At 40.9% G+C, this 21,774-nt stretch overlaps 1 protein-coding gene across 7 annotated transcripts in view; it reads right to left on the bottom strand.

The window, feature by feature from the left end:
• CBLB (Cbl proto-oncogene B) overlaps positions 1 to 21,774 on the bottom strand; it is a 135,042-nt gene that overhangs the window by 44,239 nt on the left and 69,029 nt on the right. For all 7 annotated transcript variants that reach the window (XM_074160948.1, XM_074160968.1, XM_074160980.1 and 4 more), the window contains 4 exons: positions 13,586 to 13,742; positions 10,625 to 10,746; positions 2,239 to 2,376; positions 576 to 663 (listed from right to left, as the gene is read on the bottom strand). In XM_074160948.1, coding sequence (XP_074017049.1) covers positions 576 to 663; positions 2,239 to 2,376; positions 10,625 to 10,746; positions 13,586 to 13,742 — 505 coding nt within the window. The remainder of the gene's footprint in view (positions 1 to 575; positions 664 to 2,238; positions 2,377 to 10,624; positions 10,747 to 13,585; positions 13,743 to 21,774) is intronic.

Genomic DNA, 21,774 nt, shown 5'->3' on the forward strand with positions numbered 1-21,774 from the left:
AAGACTACAAACACAAATATTCTCATTTTCTCTGCAAAGTTATTCCCTTTAGGCACTTAATTATTTCTGTTGCTTTTCCCTGATCTCTCTTTTAATTTGTACAATAGACAAAGAAGAAATGAGAGACCCCCTGGAACCAGCATCTTTCTGGTATACAAATTATACTTTTTCTCCTGGACCTGTCAACAGCTGTACCATTCCTATTCAGGCTTCAAAACCATCATCTGATCTTGATTTTATTTCTATATTCCCATCTCCTATTTCCAAGGAAACACCAGGCTACATAAACCTGTAACATAAATATATAAAAAAATCTTTAATAACCATTAACACATTTCTCACTTGGAAGAGGCTTAGAATAAACAAAACTTTCCAAGACATGCCATCTGCATCACCATCAGCTCTAGAGTTTAAAGAATTATTATCTTGTTCTTCATCTAAGCCCTTCAATCAACAACATATTTTCACTCTTATGAATTTATTTCTCACATTTTAATAAAAGCTTATTATCACTGCTAGATGAGATACTAAGGGAAGTGAAGATTACAAAATAACTGACAAACCCTGCAACGTACCTGTGTGACTTTTATGTGATCATGTGGTGTGGGTTCACATAATCCTGTCAAATCAGGATTATAACTTCGTCCATCTGGGAACAGATAGCTGCATCACAAGAAGATTGTTATAAATATGGACATTTCTTTAGCATTATTAGCGAAATAATACATATGAAATTTCAAAAGGGCAGAATAAAATACAGTAGACATTAAGTAAAATGCATCATCTTTCCTCATCTATCTTTCTCATCTTTTGGGTGCAACTGAATTGCTGCATATGCATTTTGATACATGCTCAAATCCATTTATAAAAGCACAGGAAAGATTTTGATATCACTTGCACAGCTATGAGCAGAATGCTCCTGAGCTTTAGTTAGCAGATAATATTCTGTAGAGCTACCCCCAGAAAGTTATTTTAGATCTTCATTTTACAGTGAGCTTATAGCTGCATATGCTCCTAGTGATTTGTCCGCTGCAAGCATCATGCTCAGTGACTATATGGGCTATTTTAAGCAATGGAATAGAATACAAAGTAACGCTCATTTATGCATATCTGTGTATAATATGGTATACATAATATTGTGTCATAGTATTATATATGTGTATAGCTGTTTATATTGTGACATATATAAATATGTGTACATTATGACAAGAATCAGCACTGAGAATCCAAGATGTAGACTGGTCTTTATGCAAGAACTGATGGGGGGCGTTTCAATCTCCACACAAATAATAATTTGTGGGAAATACATAATAGGTTAAATAATATTACAGAGACCCTAAGTTTTTCTATATTCAGATTTATGTTACCTCTAACTGGAAAACAGTTTCTTGAAAGTTGTGCTAAGTCATGCTATGAGGGAGTTATATTTACATAGGATACAAAAACTTCACTCTGCATTAAATATTCTCAGCTCTAGTTTTTGTCAAGTAGAAACACTATCATAATAAGTGTGTTTTTTATTACAGGTATGAAATCATCATACCCAGAAAAAAAATGCTGGACTGTGGAGGACTGAGAAAAATGGCAAGATTGTAAAGGGTTTCTCAATCGTTTTTTGAGGACTGATCAATTTACCTGTTTGGTTGGGGGTTTCTTTCTCATTATGATCATGTGGATTTATCAAAACATGTATCCTAGTGAAAACATTTTGACAGCAAAAATTTGTCTGTTACTTCAGCCAACCTAGTACTACTACTCCCTGTAAACTTAGATTCTCTTATAATTATAAATCTTTTCAGTAAACTATTAGAACCTGGAAAATGTTCTGGCTGCACTATATATAAAAAAGCAATTACAAAGCTTTCAAATCATTGTCCAGAGTTAGACACATGAGTAACCGGCAGTAGTAATTGTTCAATAAGCTTAAGTGCATTTGGGACTCTTGGGGGGGGGGGTAGCAGGGGGAAGAGGAAGAAGGAATCAGTGTGACAGCTGCCTGATTTTATTTTCTTCTGGAATTTATCTGCTACAAGATATGGTTTTGGTTAACTTTGGTTAACAGAATTACCTGGAAATAAGTGTTTTTCAAAAGAATAAAAGGGATGGTCCTTAAACTCCGAAGGAATGCTAAACGCCATATCCAGATTTTCTGTTCTAAAGATCTTCAATAACTACCCATGTAAAGAACAAAGAAATCAAAATATCAGACCTATGGTGACTATAGAAACTTGTACTCACAATCCTTCCCGGCTGCCATCAATCAAAGCTTGAAACAGAGGCTTATTGTGAGGTATTGTCTGCAGTATGTTCCCATCACCAGTCACGTATCCAATGGCCCACTGTCCCAAGCGAGTGCAACTTAGTCTGAAAATGTAGCTTGAGAGAAACAGGATGAATAAAAAGTCAGTGTTAATCAGAGAGCAAGGATGGCCTCTTGTTAAGACATTGAATTAGGATTCTGAAGATCTGGGTCAGATTCCCAATTCTGCCATCTTTGTATAACCTTAAATAAACCTGCATTTTTCACGCTGTCAGTTCTGCATGGGCAGAAATAAGGTAACAGTAGCACCCTACCCCAACTTTTCATTTGCTTGCTTTGTTGTTCCCAAAGGGAAAGCTGCACATCCACTGTGAATAGTCCTATTACATACATTTAGACACGCTCATAAACCTTTTCAAGACCAGTGTATTGTTAAGTCTCCATAGTTACAACATACACCTTTTGTGCATACACAGGCCAATAACCTGAATGAATGGAAGGGAAATATAAAACATCTTTAGATGCAACAGAAATGCGAATGATAAATAATTAAAACTGCTCTACTAGAAATGTTAATTTCGTGTGTACCAGAGGAGGTGAACAGGAGAAATATCACTTCTACTTCAGAAAATACCAGATAATACTAACTCAACTGGACTTAAATTTAAATACTTCTGTGTGTTACAGTGATAGCTGGGAGTATACGTAATGTAGACAGAGAGCACAGTAGAAAAAAAGGGAAAATTATAGGCAATAGTATCAGGCATGTTTGGTTGTTCTTAGTAAAAACTCTACTCCCTTTAATGTCAGACATCATCTCAGATGCAAAAGCCTTATTCAAAAAAGCATCCCACAGTGAAATACCACAAACTCAAATTTGTATTATAGAGCAGCTTTTCTTAGTTATACATATATAATTTATTTCCTTCCAAACTGTTTAAAATGAGAAATCTTAGCCCCCCTGAAGTTTGTCATGGCCCTTACAAACTTCAGTAGGGCCAACATTACATTGAAGTAGTAGCTATTCATTTGAACAGAATCTTGTAATTTCCAGGATGTTTTAGACTGATTAAAGAAGCAATTTCACTTCATATTATCTCCTCTTTCACACTCCAGCATTTCACCTAAGCAATTCAGAAAGTCATTTTCTGATATGCAATAGAAAATTATCTTAAAACTAACTCTCTATTTACAAGGAACATAAAGGCAACTTTGGATAATATCTCTATCACTTCTATTTTATAATCACAGAATCGATAATAGAGAAGATGCTAAGTATATCAAGTACTCTCAAAATCAACCTAGTTATCTGACTTCCACAGTTCATGAGTACCAAGCTGAAAATCAGCGTTATTCTACTGGAACCACAAGATTCTTGTATATATGCACTTGACCAGTCACAGAATCACAGAATCACAGAATCTTAGTGGTTGGAAGGGACCTTTGAGATCATCGAGTCCAACCACATTAAAAAAAAAAAAAAAAAAAAAAAAACAAAACACAAAAACACACAAACAAAAAAACACAACACAAAACCAAACAAACAACAACACCCCCCCAAAAAAAAAAAAAAAAAAAAAAAAAAAAAAAAAAAAGCAAGCAGCATCCATCAACTAAACCCCCCACACAACACCCCACCACAAACCAACAATCCCGGGCACTAGAGCATGCCCTGAAGAGCCACGTCTACACGTTTCTTAAATACCTCCAGGGATGGTGACTCCACCACCTCCCTGGGCAGGCTGTTCCAGTGCCTGACCACTCTCTCAGTAAAGTAATTCTTCCTAATATCTAATCTAAACCTCCCCTGCCGCAACTTCAGACCATTTCCTCTGGTCCTGTCGTTATTCCCTTGGGAGAAGAGGCCAACCCCCGCCTCTCTACAGTTTCCTTTCAGGTAGTTGTAGAGGGCAATGAGGTCTCCCCTCAGCCTCCTCTTCTCCAAACTAAACATGCCCAGTTCCCTCAGCCTCTCCTCATAGGACTTGTTCTCCAGACCCCTCACCAGCTTGGTGGCTCTCCTCTGGACACGCTCCAGCACTTCAATGTCTTTCCTGTAGTGAGGGGCCCAAAACTGAACACAGTACTCGAGGTGAGGCCTCACCAGTGCCGAGTACAGAGGCACGATGACTTCCCTGCTCCTGCTGGCCACGCTATTCCTGATACAGGCCAGGATGCCGTTGGCCTTCTTGGCTGCCTGGGCACACTGCTGGCTCATGTTAAGCCGGCTGTCCACTAACACTCCCAGGTCCTTTTCTGCCAGGCAGCTTTCCAGCCACTCTTCCCCCAGCCTGTAGCGTTGCCTGGGGTTGTTGTGACCGAAATGCAGAACCCGGCACTTGGCCTTATTAAACCTCATCCCATTGGCCTTGGCCCATTGGTCCAACCTGTCCAGGTCCCTCTGTAGAGCCTGCCGACCCTCAAGCAGATCAACACTCCCACCTAGTTTGGTGTCATCCGCAAACTTACTGAGGGTGCACTCAATCCCCTTATCTAGATCATCAATGAAGATATTGAACAAGACTGGCCCCAAAACTGAGCCCTGAGGGACACCACTGGTGACCGGCCGCCAACCAGATTTTGCTCCATTAATCACAACTCGCTGAGCACGGCCATCCAGCCAGTTTTTTATCCAGCGGAGGGTACACTTGTCTATGCCATGATTCTCCAGTTTCTCCAGGAGAATGCCGTGAGGGACGGTGTCAAAGGCCTTACCAAAGTCCAGGTAGACAACGTCCACAGCCTTCCCCTCATCGAGAAAGCGGGTCACATGGTCATAGAAAGAGATCAAGTTGGTCAGGCAGGACCTCCCTCTCATAAACCCATGCTGGCTGGCCCTGATCCCTTGGCTGCCCTGCACATGCCTTGAGAGCTCACTCAGGATGATCCTCTCCATGATCTTTCCCGGTACCGAGGTCAGGCTGACAGGCCTGTAGTTTCCAGGATCCTCCTTCCGGCCCTTCTTGTAGATGGGCGTCACATTGGCCACCCTCCAGTCATCTGGCACCTCTCCTGTTGACCAGGATTGTTGATAAATAATGGAGAGAGGCTTGGTAAGCTCTCTTGCCAGCTCCCTGAGAACCTTTGGGTGAATGCCATCCGGCCCCATAGACTTATGCGTGTCCAGGTGCATAAGCAAATCATTAACTACTTCCTCTTGGATTACAGGGGAGTTGTTCTGTTCTCCATTCTTATCTTCCAGCCCAAGAAGCTGAACTCCCTGGGGGTAGTTGGTCTGACTATTAAAGACAGAGGTAAAGAAGGCATTAAGTATCTCAGCCTTCTCCTCATCCTTGGTTGCAAGGTTTCCCCCCGCATCCAGTAAGGGATGGACATTCTCTGTCACTCTCTTTTTGTTGATGTATTTATAGAAACTTTTTTTGTTGTCCCTTATATTAATGGCCAGGTTGAGTTCTAGCTGGGCTTTTGCCTTCCTGATTTTTTCTCTGTATGACCTAACACAATCTCTGTACTCCTCCCGAGTTGCCTGTCCCCTCTTCCAAAGGTGGTAAACCTTCCTTTTTTCCTTAAGTCCCATCAAGAGCTCTTTGTTCATCCAGGCCGGCCATTTTCCCCGCCCTTTAATTTTGCGCTTCATGGGGACAGCCTGCTCCTGGGCCTTTAGGATTTCCCTCTTGAAGAGCGTCCAGCCTTCCTGGGCTCCTTTGTCTCTCAGGACTACCTCCCACGGGACTCTCCCAACCAGGGTTCTGAACAGGTTAAAGTCTGCCCACCGGAAGTCCAAGATGGAGGTTTTGTTAATCCCCTTCCTTACCTCACTATGAATGGAAAACTTAACCATTTCATGATCACTAAGCCCAAGACTGTCTCCGACCTCCACGTCCCCAACTAGCCCTTCTTTATTTGTGAACAGTAGGTCTAGCAAGGCACCTCCCCTGGTAGGCTTACCTACCATTTGTGTCAGGAAGTTATCCTCCATACACTCGAGGAACCTCCTAGCCTGCCTGCTCTCTGCTGTGTTATATTTCCAGCAGATGTCTGGTAAGTTGAAGTCCCCAACTAGAACAAGGGCTGGCGTTTGCGAGACTGCAGCCAGCCGCTTATAGAATACCTCATCAGCCTGCTCATCCTGGTTGGGTGGTCTATAGCAGACTCCCAGCACAAAATCACCTTTGTTAGCCTTCCCTTTCACCCTTACCATAAACACTCCACTTCTTCATCACTGGAGTCTATCTCTATAGAGTCAAACAACTCCCTAATGTACAGAGCCACACCCCCCCCCCCTCCTTCCTTGCCTATTCCTTCTGAAGAGCTTATAGCCACTTATTGCAGCATTCCAGTCATGACCATCGTCCCACCACGTTTCCGTGATGGCAACTATGTCATAGTTGTCCTGCCGCACCATGGCTTCCAGCTCATCCTGTTTGTTGCCCATGCTACGTGCATTAGCGTAGATGCACTTGACCTGGGCTACTGATTTCACCCCCATCTTTGGCCCTTGACACTCAGGTTCATTACCAGCAGGCTTGGTTTTATCCCCATCCCCCTTAACTTTCGGCTTAAAGCTCTGTCCGTGAGCTTTGTTAACTCTTAGCCTAGTACCCTTTTCCCCTTCTAGGAAAGGGTTTTCCCATTGTTCTCTAGCAGTAATTTCTAAACGTCTATCACCTTTCTCTGATGAAATGTCAGAGTGTGAGTCCTCACTAATGTGGCCTCCTTCAAACCGTGGCATGCTTTCCTCAGGCTTAATCTTGACAGGCCCAGTTATCTCCCCTTCCCCCCTCATATCTAGTTTAAAGACCGGTCAATGAGCCCTGCTAACTCCTGCCCCAAAATTCTTTTCCCCCTCTGGGACAGCTGTGTCTCACCTGACAATGGCATGCCAGGTGTCTCATATAGCCACCTATGTTCGAAAAACCCAAAGCACTGCCTGTAACACCAGTCCCGGAGCCACAAGTTGATCTGTTGCCTCTTCCTATCAATTTCTTTATTCACAGTTGCCACTGGTGGGATAGAAGAGAAGACTACTTGTGTTCCTGACCCCTTGAGCTGCTGCCCTAAGGCTCTAAAATCTCTTTTAATTGATTTCAGCCTCCTCCTACCCATTTCATCACTACCCACCTGAAATACTAACAGGGGGTAATAATCAGAGGGGTTTACTAGGTCTGGGAGTTTGTTTGTCACATCCCTGACCCGAGCCCCAGGGAGGCAACAGACTTCCCTGTGTAGCGGGTCAGGGCGGCATATTGGTCCCTCTGCCCCCCTCAACAGAGAGTCACCCACAACTATGACCTTTCTCCTTTTCCTTTTGGAGCTAGTGGTGAAGTTGGGTCCGCTGTGACGTGTACTTTCTGTCTTCTCTAGTCTTGGTGTGCCATCCTCCTCTCCATCGGCCAGTTCCTCCTGCAGGACTCCATACCTGTTCTGCAGGGGTAACTGGGAAGCTGGGAGAGGTTGGGAGGGGACTCGCCTGTTTCCCCGAGCAGTGACCTGTTTCCATTCCTCCTTTTCTCTGAGATCCTCTCCTGTCGCTTGATGAGAAGAGGGGAGAGGGTCCTCCGATTTACACGGGGCCTCAACCTGTTCCCCTACTCTCAGGGAGTGCACCCACCAGTCAATTTCTCTTTCACACTCCCTGATGCTCCTCAGCCTCTCCACTTCATCCTTCAGCTGGGCCACCAGGTAGAGCAGATCATTCACCTGTTCACATCTTATACAGGTGTTGTCTCCGCTACCCTCCATTGCCAGCGCCAGGCTCCGGCACTCTCTGCACCCAGAGGCCTGCACACCCATATGTTTGCGTGGGGCCTCGGTCTGGGTACCCACAGCTTTCCTAAACATAGCCTTCGATCTGGTAGCAACCATAGCTGAGTCCCCAGGAGCGACTGACCTTACCGTGTACACCAGTAGAAGCACTGGGCCCGGCCGGTACACACACACCAGCTCCGGTTGCTCCCTCCGTGCTCTGTGGGCAGGGACTAGTCCCTGCCCTCCCTGACACCTTTTATCCCCTGGAGGTGGGATAAACCGGGGGTGGTGGCGGCTCCGCCCAGGCTCGCTCAGCAGCACCGCCCCCCCAGCTGACAGCCCCCAGGACAAGCAGGGGCCTTGTCCCGGCTTCAAAAAAAGCCCTAAAAAGAGCTTCTCGTCGGCCTTTTCCGCTACAGAACCCTTCCCCAGCGCAGTCTTACCTGCCCTGAAGCTGGTCTCCGTGGCAATGACCGTTTGGCACGTTGATGGGTCGTTTAAAATGACCGGGGGTGGTGGCGGCTCCGCCCAGGCTCGCTCAGCAGCACCGCCCCCCCAGCTGACAGCCCCCAGGACAAGCAGGGGCCTTGTCCCGGCTTCAAAAAAAGCCCTAAAAAGAGCTTCTCGTCGGCCTTTTCCGCTACAGAACCCTTCCCCAGCGCAGTCTTACCTGCCCTGAAGCTGGTCTCCGTGGCAATGACCGTTTGGCACGTTGATGGGTCGTTTAAAATGACCGGGGGTGGTGGCGGCTCCGCCCAGGCTCGCTCAGCAGCACCGCCCCCCCAGCTGACAGCCCCCAGGACAAGCAGGGGCCTTGTCCCGGCTTCAAAAAAAGCCCTAAAAAGAGCTTCTCGTCGGCCTTTTCCGCTACAGAACCCTTCCCCAGCGCAGTCTTACCTGCCCTGAAGCTGGTCTCCGTGGCAATGACCGTTTGGCACGTTGATGGGTCGTTTAAAATGACCGGGGGTGGTGGCGGCTCCGCCCAGGCTCGCTCAGCAGCACCGCCCCCCCAGCTGACAGCCCCCAGGACAAGCAGGGGCCTTGTCCCGGCTTCAAAAAAAGCCCTAAAAAGAGCTTCTCGTCGGCCTTTTCCGCTACAGAACCCTTCCCCAGCGCAGTCTTACCTGCCCTGAAGCTGGTCTCCGTGGCAATGACCGTTTGGCACGTTGATGGGTCGTTTAAAATGACCGGGGGTGGTGGCGGCTCCGCCCAGGCTCGCTCAGCAGCACCGCCCCCCCAGCTGACAGCCCCCAGGACAAGCAGGGGCCTTGTCCCGGCTTCAAAAAAAGCCCTAAAAAGAGCTTCTCGTCGGCCTTTTCCGCTACAGAACCCTTCCCCAGCGCAGTCTTACCTGCCCTGAAGCTGGTCTCCGTGGCAATGACCGTTTGGCACGTTGATGGGTCGTTTAAAATGACCGGGGGTGGTGGCGGCTCCGCCCAGGCTCGCTCAGCAGCACCGCCCCCCCAGCTGACAGCCCCCAGGACAAGCAGGGGCCTTGTCCCGGCTTCAAAAAAAGCCCTAAAAAGAGCTTCTCGTCGGCCTTTTCCGCTACAGAACCCTTCCCCAGCGCAGTCTTACCTGCCCTGAAGCTGGTCTCCGTGGCAATGACCACGTCATTGTACCTGACCACAGTCAGGTAACTTAATAACATACAGTATATTGTGTGCTAAAGATCAAAAGAAACCAAGTACAGAATACGGGTATGACTGTTGCTAGACTTCTCTAACAAGTTTCAAAATGATGCTCTTTTAACTGTGTATTTATGTGATCCTGCAGCAAAGGTAGACAACTAGACATTAGAGAAAAAAAATCATAACTGAAAGGTAAAACTAGCAAAATAAAGTTAACGAATACAGGATTATTAAATCCTTTAATGAATTTTTATTTCTCCCACTTGAATGAAGAAAAATAATAGGACAACCAGCATAAATGCTAAAAGTTCAGTTCGAATAATTCAGTAGAGTAGAGCACCACACAGAAATTATTTAAACACTCTACATGTCATGATATTTATCTGACAGACTGCTTTTCTAGGTACAGAGTTTGTGATATAGAATAATTACTGCCAAAGGAAAAAAAAAGAACATAAAAGGAACACATAAGACCTGATTAAATTTATATTTTAAGTGTCCTACCATGAAAGATGAGTTTTACTTTATTATTAAGCAACAATTCAATGCAAATTTTGAAAAGCAAATTATGTTTTCAAATATGCTTTTCGAGAATGCATTGCTTGTTGTACCTAATTCAGAAGAAGAAAGGAAAAACAATGTAATTTCAATTATTTTATTCTGTTTATTTGTGTTTATATAGACTTTGGAGTGCTAATAGAGTGTTTTTTGCTTCATAGCACCGGAGAAGAATTATGGCATAAAAATCCAATCATGGTCAGCATTTGTTGAATGTGCAGTTCTGAGCTTTAGTATTAAACTATTTTTAAAAATGCATTTTGATAGAAATAAAATCACAAATATAAAAAAAAACCCTACTCTACTACTCTGATTCATTCTGTTATAAAAAAAGCCAAGAATTCACTCCTTCAGTATTGCAGTAAGTCTAAGTATCATACAATATAGAAGTATGAACTTAGAATAATTACGTAGCTTCTGAGATGACAAGTTTATTTGCAAAGCAATAAACAGCAAAACCTCTCACCTCCCAGGCTTAGTGCTGTATTTTTGCAACCTCGCTTTCACTTCATCATATGTCAAGAATGCCATATATCCAGGATGCGTCACAGCTAAGAAGTTCCAATTCCTTAAGATTGAACCCCACGGCTAAAAAGAGAAGATAAACAATTAAACAGATGCAGCCAAGTAGTTACACGTTTTTAATAAAACTCAAGTCAATTTGTCAGAGATATCTACAGTGTTTTAGCCCCAGCTGAAAAATACTCACTTTTGGGTAGATGATCAAGTGTAAATTTTTGATAAAGATTTTGAAGAGCTTGTAATTTAGGGGATCTTCTATTTGTAGTTACATAAAATATTAAACATCATGTTTAGTTAGAACCTAGAGAGTATGGCTCCATGATGGTTTAATAAAAACACAATTAAGTCTATTCTTCAGAGGTCCTGAGGCACTTCCATAGTTAATGATAAGTAACACTAACAAACGAAGCCTAATACAGCCATTAATTTGATCTGTCATTCCTTTTCTTAATCTCTACTTCTTGATTTCTTCAGTTACCATAATGGTAATACATCCAGAAAACAAAACAAATACTGACAGCACTTCATCACAGTCTTTGCTGACCTGAAGAGCAAATGCTTCAGAAAACTCAGTTAAAAAATGCCTGATACACTGTCACTTCGAAGAATACAGAACAGTCCTTTTAGCGTAAATGAAGGATGTTTTTTAAGTAGTGGATTAATACAAATGTATTAAGTGTTCATTGCCTGCATTTGGAGAGACAAGAAATTTCCTCTAAATAATTTATTACGGAGATTTTTTTATGTATTTGTCAAAAAATCAAGGCAGATGAAGTTAAGCAATACAAGAGAAGAGGCTTATGTTCTTGCATGCCCTGCAAATTCCCTTTAAAAGGACTTCTAAGGGCTCGTAAGGGAGAGATGAAATGCCTGTGTGACACACTTGAGCAGAGTATCCGAACAGTTCTGCCTGAGATTATGATACATTTCTCAGGCAAACCCTAACCAGTACTTAAACATGGATGAACACCTGTTTAATTTTAAAATTAGTATCTCTTCAAAACAGACACATGAAATGGAACAGTAAGGTTTTGGCACAGAGGCCATAAAAGTACCTCAGGTGTTCAAATTCATACAGAAGAAAGGAGAAAAATTCACAATCCTAGATGCAACACTGCATCTTGCCAGCTCCTTTCTGCACCCTCAAAGACAGATGCCAGGAGCCTTCATCACATGAAAAATATTAGTTGCCCTAGCTAGAGAAAAAAAAGGGAGTTGACTCTTCCCCCTTCACCACACCGGCACTTCCTTCACAAAACCACAATGTTCCTTCTCCTGTTGTATTACTCAAGTGCATGCATATAAATCAAGAAGGATGATCAAATACTCAGTACTTCGATGTTTTGTTGGACCGTGGTTATAGAAAGGCTTGCTACAGTACATTATAAAACAAATTCAAGTAGTGTGCAAATTCCTCGGTTAATCACAACCACCAAGCTTCTAAGTTGACAGTAGACAGTATCTTCTTCAAATGCTTGGAGTCTCTACAGAGTATCACACTACTACTATACCTATAAAATGATGTGACAGTACAACTGAAAAAATCAAAGGGCCAGAACTCATAGCTTGCCTTGTGCACACAGAGTATTACAAAAGCAGAAATGTTAAATGGCAAAAGATTTGTATGCTTTGTCTTCTACGGAAATATTTTCGCATAAAAGGACAACTTGACTGAACACGTTAATAGTGAAAGAATGAAGTTCCTTTCCTTCAAAGCATCTACATATTCTGCTGCGCTAACTTTATCTCTGAGCAGAGAACACAGCACTTTGAGCTGTGCATGCATACAGGGGGGAGGCAGGGGGAGCAACTTCACTTTTACAGGACCTCCATAAAACATAGTCTTGCTTTCTTCTGCATCATTATAAACATAGCTTTTCTGTAACACAAGCCACAGTTGGCAAAACAGTATTTTGACCACTTAACTGGGATTTTCTCTCCGTGGGTGTACGAGCCCAAGGGATGGTAATGAATCAAACCAGCAACGGCCTCACAAAGAAACGAATGCAAAGACATATTCATTGGCTTTCAGAACAAGGAAAATACAACTCTTTTGAGGCTTCTGTCTTGAAGTTTAATGCAACCTATAGGACCCCATGTAGGGTCAGAACAAACTATTACTTCTCAGATCACTCCATCTCATTTAATTTTACATTCAATGTACAAATTAAAAAAAAAAAACAAACCACAAACCCTGTTATTATTTGTAAGCAGAATGCTTAGGGGAAAAAAATCCTACAGAAAGGAACCTTAAATAAATGCATTTTATAGTGATGTATGTTGCAGCCAATGTGTCTCAGACATTTTGAGTCAAGTCAGAGATCAAGATCTGGGCTTGATTACTAACCTGAACACCATATTAGTTTGCCAAATACTGAATAAAAGGGAGGAACTTTGGCAGAGTAGAAACTGATCCCAAGGCAGCAATGTTCAGACAGAAATGCTTGATGTGTGTGTTTTAATAAGTGACCAATGTTTGTGGTTATATTAAACAGAGAAATTACTTACACCATAACATTTCCAACTCTGATACAGTTTTGACTCAGAATGGAGAAGAGATAATCAAAATCAAAACTCTGGAAACTAAAACCATTAATCACCTCCTGCCAAACCTTAATATCAACTTCGTAATGGCACCCTTTTCTGTAACAGCAAAACCGAGAAAGCTGAACCAAGATTATCACAGAATAACATGGAAGACGGAATAAACGTATGGCCCAGGCTTTGACATAAAATTGGTATGTATCTCTGAAGGTCTAAATAAATCGCACAATTTATTTCTGAATTCTAGTGTTTCAGTTATTTCAGTCTTTCCCAAAAGTCTGCTTCTTTGACTCATAGGTACTTGCCTCAGGGTACTAAGCTGCTCAAATTCACACAAGTCTCTAAAATTTTCAAATCTTACCTGAAATAATCTAGTGAAGATATCAAATTCAAAAATTGAAATGTAGTCATTGCAGGTCAAGTCAATAGTAGATTTAAGAGCCATTGCTTCCAAACCAGAGCTTATCTGATGAACTTCATGAAGGCACTGCCTGAACACTTTCCATGGCACTATAGTTCTGTGAGGGGTGGAAATAATAAATGTAATAAAACCACATATTGAAGATTTGATATCTTATTTAGACATCAGAAATGGACTTTTAAAGAAGTGGAACATTAATTTCATTTCTCTACAGATGAAAAAAAAACAACAAACCAAACAAAAAAAAACCAGTTTTTTTGAAAGCAGCCTAATCAAATTAAAGGTTTACCTCCTTTAAACATAGTCAAACATATTGTCATTTATTTAACAACCATAAATATTCAAGCTTCCTTAGAAGAACAACAAAAAGAGCACTGCAGAAACATATATCCTACCAAGCAGGTGTAGCAACCAGCCTCACACCTTCTCAAAGATAATGTAAAGGACCAGCTCTGTGCTTGACAAAGAACTGTCTTCATAGCCTCTCTTCTCACAATGATAAGTATCAATTTAGTATTTACTGTGACAACATTTTTTATAGCTAAAGCTCATAAACACTGGTCAAGTGAACTGATAGCAGTCAACCAGATACCACCAATACTGATCCAAGGCCTGTCATAGCCCATGACAGTTACATGCATATTAGAAGACACGTCTTATCAGATCTTCACCTTCACACATTCTTGCAGGATGAGGAGTATTTTCAGACAGCAGTGAATGTGGGAAAAGGTAGGAAATCAGGATAGAAGGAAATTTAAATTATCCTCTCTAACACAAAGCCAGGTTCTGTCAAATTCAGTTTCTATTTGCATAGTTGGAGATAATACACATTAGTTATTTTGCCAACCAAGTGCTTATATTTGGAATCTGACATGAGGCTGATCACTTGGAAGTGCTCTATTTTATCACTCTCAAAACTATGAGAAATTGTTCAATAATAGCAATTTTTCTTCTCATGTCATTAGGGTCAAATTCAGATTTTTGCAAAGCCGTAACACCTTCTCTTAAAAAAGTTCTGCCTCGCATTGAGAGTAGACTATATGATGTTTTAAAAACATTAATTAAACAAAATATAACCAACACATAACTATTAAACAATATATAACTGCTTTCAGGACTTAACAAGTTCTCACACATTCATAGTAATATTTTGTTAATAACTGCTAAAATGACAAGAGACACAGGCCTCACAAGCTCATCGATATTTCTTGCAATTTTTATTACTTCACATTGACTTATTTTTGTAAGATACTTTATTCCATTTTTTTCTAACTATTTTCTTATGCAGAAATGTATATTACTTGGTAGTACAAGAACAAAAAAAAAAAAAAAAAAGGACTGACTGCATTAAGTTGACCCTGCATAATAACTATTCTGCAGTTAACCTAAATTAAAACAAACAGTAATTTGAAGTACAACACCGAAGACATGCTCCTGTATTTCTAGTCCATCGAGCATTCACTACATTTGTAAGTGCAAAGAAATCTACTTGTTACTTGGAGACTTATATTGAGAAAGTCATAAATGATAAAATGTGAAGTTTAATAGATCTCAGCAGATACTTTCATCTGCGTATGAAAAACAGGAAACCACAAAGAGCTGAAGAGAGATACCACATCAGATGCCATTTAAGAAAGAATGCACATCAAATTCTGATTATGGTAAAGAGAGAATGAAATATTTCACTAAGTTCAGAGAACATAGCTGGAAAACGTCAGTGCTTTTGCGGTGTTAAAGTTGTTAAAGTGCCTATTGCTTATTTAGTTCCTGTAACTGTGGCTCTAAAATATCTTCTGATTCTCTATATAAAACACCCTAAACAGTTACAGCACTGCGACTGTGCCAAAATAGGCTTAGAAAAGTTTTTTTGGGTTTTGGGGTTGTTTTTTGAGGGGGGAATGGTGGGGGGATGGATTTAAAATTCACTAAATTCAGCAGATTTTTTTTCTGCAGCTTTGTTAAATAGGCCTTTTACCTTCTATTTTGTTAAATAAAGGTGAGAACTGGTTGCGGAAATTGTAACTCCTATTTCTTAGAAGCTACTTTTATAGAGCTACCACTCCTAAATACTTTGAAACAGCACCAGCCAGGGATCATTTCTCCCCCAATGTACCTCTCCAGTTTATATACACAAACAGCTTCATTCTTCTGAGACTTCGCAGACAGTGCACACTCACTCAAAATGAGGGTGTTACCAGAGCTTCACAAGGTGAAGGTTTCTGCAACATCCTCCTCTTCTGCTCCTACAGCACTGAAATCTGGTGACCTTTCAGGCACACTTTGAAACACTCTCCTCTGGCAGAGGTCTAGGAGGGGGTCACATAGAACGCTTTCCACCATGACGGGTTATGAAACAGGTTTTCGGAGATGGATGGCAAGTTGACTTGCTGTTTGAACTAGCATTTCGCTGCTGTTGCTCGTGTTTTAGGGGATACACAGCCTTTGAAAGCACCTTTTCATGATGCAAATCTAAAGAGTTATTTTAATTGTTTGGGGAGGTGGCAGGGGCAGTGGGAGGGAGAAGGGAACAGGACCAATCAAACCAAGACTGAGAGTGTCCTAGTCAAAAGCATGCTTAGATTGTTGCTTAAATAGATGTATTTTAAAGAGAAAAAAAATACTGCCTTTGTATAAAGAAAAATCAGGATCCTGTTTGTAATGAAATACTGCCTGCAGCGTTCAGCTCCTGAACCATAGAAGGTATCTCCTATAAATATTTTCAGTGATCTTTGTCCTTGTAATATTTGTTGCCTCATGCCCTAATGATACCCTGCACTAGAGGCTGGCAGGTATTCTGCACATGCCTCATGCTATTAGGCTGACCTGTGGACACTCATCTAGGAGGAGATGAGCTAGTTAGCACTGCTACAGCTCATCAGGAAGATGTGATTTGACATCCCAGTAACATTAGGTTGAGGAAACGCAGTGTCTCAGTATTTCAGGTATTTAATCGTAGTTACGTGAGCTATCCCTTCCAGAAAAGCACACGTGACTCCAGCTGAGACACTGTTCTGGGGAGTATCTCACATGAGAGGATGGTACTGCACAGTGACTGTACTTCCCTTAAATGTTTGATGCCCAAAGGTAAAAGCCCTACTACACATGCACACATGAACAGATAGACTCAGGGCTTTGGTAAAAGCTTCTCTTTTTATGATGTAATTTAGGGTAAAAGAAAAAGGACACAAGTATACAAAAATATCTGACTACATTACATGTACATACTGTTATCATACTACATTACTTTATTACAACCTTCAATTAGCTCAAAGTCTTCAGAGATAGTTTTATAAGGAAACAAAACTATGAAAGAAGATGAAACACACACCTTAACGCTGCAGAAAAAGGTTATGGAGGACCTCTTAGAAGGAAAATATAATCTCTATCTACCAAACTTTTGGGAAACAATTCATCCATACAGTGTCTTTGTACTGCCTTTCCTCATCATTAGACTAGAAGCAAGCCCATAGCAATTTAAGGAATGAAAACACAAAATAAATAATCCTGAATACTTCTTCCTGAAGAGGCTTTCTGTGCACATCTTATCTCTCTCAAATCATCAAAACTATCTGCATCTTGGCAGATTGGGGCTGTCATCTTATTTAAGAGTCCCATCAAAAACCTTAAAATAAGCCATTTCTCCACCAAGTCTCTTAAAATTACACTACTTCCCCACATTTCTTCTGAAATAGGAAGTGTATTTGGAGAATGTTGAATTAAAAAAATGTCCTGATTGAATTATAAGCTTTTTAAAAATACTTTTATATAGGTTGGTTTCTATTTACTATTATTATGACACACATCAAAGGGAAGTGTCACTCTATACAAATGCAGTGTTTTAAACACCACCCACACAACTTCCATATGCCTAAAGGAGAAGGATTAGTGTCCTGCACATAATTTGCAAGCAATTTAGCAGAGGAATTTAGGTCCTCCCTTCCCTCCTGCCCTGATCATGCGTACATAGGATTTTCTTAAACTCCCTGAACGCTGCTGCACTACTAAAAAGCAAAAGACATTAAAATAAACCTGGAGAGGAAGCAAGTATTTTCTGAGCGTGTAGAGAATAGCACTTCAGTAGAACTGCAGAGATGCAGCTATTCTGGAATGTCAAGTGACATCGCTCTCTTTGAACCAGAGCAGACCACAAGTATGTCTAGGAAGATAAACATGTACCTGTGTTACTTACAGTGAATGTTTTTGTCTGCAAGAGACTCTCTCAAATGTAGCCAGAAAGCATAACATGAAGAGGGCATTACTGTACCCCAAGCAAACTCAAAAATATTCAAGCACATACTGACACAGATAGAAACAACATTCTTTGCAAATCTGCAGTGACCAATGTGGATTTTGGTTTATCATCACTGAACAGAGCATTTTATTAAGACTGCTGCTTCAGTTTTAAGTGAGAAGCCACATGTTTTCATTGCTTCTGAACTGCAGAGCAAACAATTGACACACAGAAGGCTTGAGAAGTTCAGTCCTGAGGGAAAAAAGGAATTCTGCCATATCGTGCCAGTACAATTGTTAAATAGTGACATCATGCAGGACAAATATAGAAGAATTTAACATGAGAAAAGAGAAGGTAAAAGATAAAGTGAGCTTTATGAAACCAAAACTATCCACTTCCAAAGCCACATAATGACATTGCTGGAAAGACAGCAAGCTAGTTCTTCCTTAAGGGATGCAGGAAGTCTGCATTTCCTGGAGTGCCCCCAAAGGGATAGACTTATCTATATATTTTCACCTCTGATCTCTAACAAATCCAAAGCACACTCATGCTTTTGCACGTCCTTTTATACTTAAAACATTGCCTCTCCTGCCTATCCATTGAGAATCCGTTCTTCTGTCTCACAATTTTGTGTGCCAACTATTACAACTTTCTTTTCTCTATCCTTTGTACATGCAATTTTACCTTATACTTAACCACCCAGAATAGCTGTGAAGACCATTGGCCTTTTCTGTTTTTTAATCATATCTTGCAACTTTCCACTGACTAGCTCTTCTCTGTAATATTATCTGTCTTCTTGTTCAAACTTGTTTATCTGGCATTTACACGAAAAAGATCTAGTGAGATTTATGTCCCCTTACTAGCACTCAGGGAATGGTACCTTCTGCCTCTACCTCAAGATTTTACACAAGGGTACCAATAAGCCTATTTCCCATGCTGCTGATCAGCTGAGGGAGGAACCATCCTCTAAAATGCCCATTCCCCCCTAACTTCTTTAAAAGTTCCTGCTGCCTAAACACCTGTCTTGATAGAGATGAAGGCTATGGCACTTGGGTCACTCCCTCTTCCATCTCTCTTTATCTTTGGCTTCCCTTTACACTTCAGTTCACACTCAGACTTGAAGCTCCCTGGGCCAGGACCACCACTTTTACAGTGTTCGGACAACAGTAGGGCTCTTAGGTGCTATCAGCAGCAAGAACAGGAAATCAAGTAATAAATCAAGGGGATCAACATGGTGTTAAAACTTCGCTTATCTGAGGTCTCACTTTCTGACAGCTAAATGTTTTCAAGTTAAGTGGTGCATTGTGGTCTGCCTGTTTCACTGCTTCTCTTCTGAACCCAAGCCACAGCGGCTATGTCTGTTCTATCCCGAGCCAAAAAGCACTGACCACAGCAGAACCACAACTACTCAAAATGTAGAATATCAACTGAAATACCTGTTTAACTGCTACTGAGAAATCAATGGCCACATTTTTTCCTGAATTCCAATAAAAAATAAATACATTTCAGGCCTCAACTGGAAAAAAAAAAAAGTATCAGGGCAGTAAAATAGTAATGTGTTTGACCCTAGCACTGAAAGAATTTTTATTTCCTCAGAAACTAAAAGGTGGGGGGAAATCAATTTATCTGACAAATATAACAGAAATGCTTTCCATTTCTTAAGGTTTCACAATGAAGAGTAAAACTTTAAAAGATAAAATAAATGGCAGAACTATGGAGAATTAAAAAAATCTAAGAACATTGACATTTTGCTGCTGATTCATTCTGCAACATGAAGACAGCCACAAATCACAAATTTCAATAGTTACAAAGCCCCGCATGACTTCACTGGAGCTTTCAAATTCAGAGGCTGGAAAGATCGTGTCGCTGTTAGGTCATCTCACCCACTCTCTTTCTCAGTTCAGGATCGCTCCCAGTGGTATTGTGCACATTTTTGCTCAGAACAGAAAACTGGTAAAAGATGTAAGGTGCTATTAAAATGAGCAAGGAAGCAGGGGAAATTAACATCAAGCATGATACAGTGATAAAATGCGGATAATGAAGAAGCTATCCGATTATGTTTTATATGCATATTTACAACCCACTGGGGGTTACTAAAGTATCTGTAAACAAATGTAACTGCTGATTACATGCCTTACAATTTCACAGTTCCATTTAACATTACTGTTTTCCTGTACATTTAACTATAATTTGTTCAGTGCAACTATAATGGTAAACCATGGGTGAAGATTCACTCCACTAACAGCACTTGCTCCAATAATTGTATTCTACCAATCAGTACCAATCCAAAAAAAATCACACCTTCTCAATTTCACCGCTTTCCTGCTTTTGACACTATCAACCTTGTTCTTCGTATAGATCTTAACCTAAAATCGCGACCTTGACCATGGTGTAAAGCTTGTGTCAACTTATTCCTCAGTTGATCTTCAGACAGCTCCTTTATTTTCTTTAAGAGGCTCTTTTCCTCTTCATTGCCTGCGAATAGGCCAAAGAGCTCCATTCTCAGCCTACTCCAGTCATTCAGCCTTTGCTAAGTTCTCACTTGTTCCTGATTTTTGGTTTCACAAAGCAAATCCAAAATTCTATTTCCTCATCTCTCTGACAGCTTTTCTAGGTCAGCTTCCTTGACAAAGTCAATACCCGCTGAGCCTTCTATTTGACACTGCTGACTACCTCACCTACCACCTAATTTGGATACATATTCTACTTTGCCCTTGCAGAGAAATCAATTCCTCCATTTTTTCCTTCGTCGTACTGCTATTGTCCATATTCTCCTTCTACACAGATAATGAAACTCTCATTATCTCCCACTTTGATTTATCAGTCTTCCCTATACATTCCTAAATGCCACATTAGTCTCACCAGAAGCTTTCCAAACATCATATCACTTCCAAGGCTTCCCCTTCTCCTCTGAAACATGCAATACTGGAAAACCTCACAATTGTAAAGGGTCCTAACTACTTATTTCTTTTGCACTCTGCCTATGTGAGGGCTGATGATTTCCATTATCCACTTATTTGCTGCTCTCACAAGCACCACAGCATTGTCTCCCATCCACGCTTCTCTAGCTACTGACATTATCTAGAAGTTTTGTACAGTTGTACCAGAAATGCAAAAGTTGAAGAGGTATTTGAAAGCCAAGAATGTGTGAAGTTACCTCACCACATTGCTCTGATGGAGGCATTCTGCTGAGTTCTGCTTCTGTGTTCTCTACAGAAACTCAAAGAACAGCTAGATGTGTGATCATCAGAGATTTGAAACAGTTCGCCTAGCCATTTATTTTACTAATGGGTTTGAAGTCATGTGAACGTACACCTGACTAGCTTTAAACATGAAAGAAATGACTGAATCCTATGATAATTATTACTAACGGTATGAATAAACTTAATTACAACTGCACAATTTTGCAGCAACTGTTCAGACAGACAAATGTAACCAACATAATTAGAAGTTCCCCATTCATTGGGGAAAAACAGTGAAAGAAATCAGGTACAATTCTTTTTTTTTTTTTTTAAACTACAAACTGGAGTCTTGACAATTTTATCTTTTGGATTTTCTTCCTCAGCAAGTTATAATATATTGCTTTCTGTAAACGGAAGTGCAGATTACATTTTCAAAAACTGAAAGCCAAAGAGTTGACTTCAAAGCGTAAGTGGCTATTGATCTCCTTCTTGCTATTTAGAATATTTCAAATTACAAAAGAAAAAAATGACAACATTTCAGAAAGAAATCAAGGCAGAAAAAGGATTATGTAAGAGCTTCCAATTCATTATGTTTAGAAACAGGAAGATTATTTTTATGATAATATTATGCTGAAAAAAAATTCACAAATTAATCTAATAGCTCCAATTCCCTCCTTCCAATCAGATCAAACGATGCATCAGAATTATTTCTTGTG

This window comes from Numenius arquata, chromosome 1 (assembly GCF_964106895.1).
Source record: "Numenius arquata chromosome 1, bNumArq3.hap1.1, whole genome shotgun sequence".
Lineage (NCBI taxonomy): Eukaryota > Metazoa > Chordata > Aves > Charadriiformes > Scolopacidae > Numenius > Numenius arquata.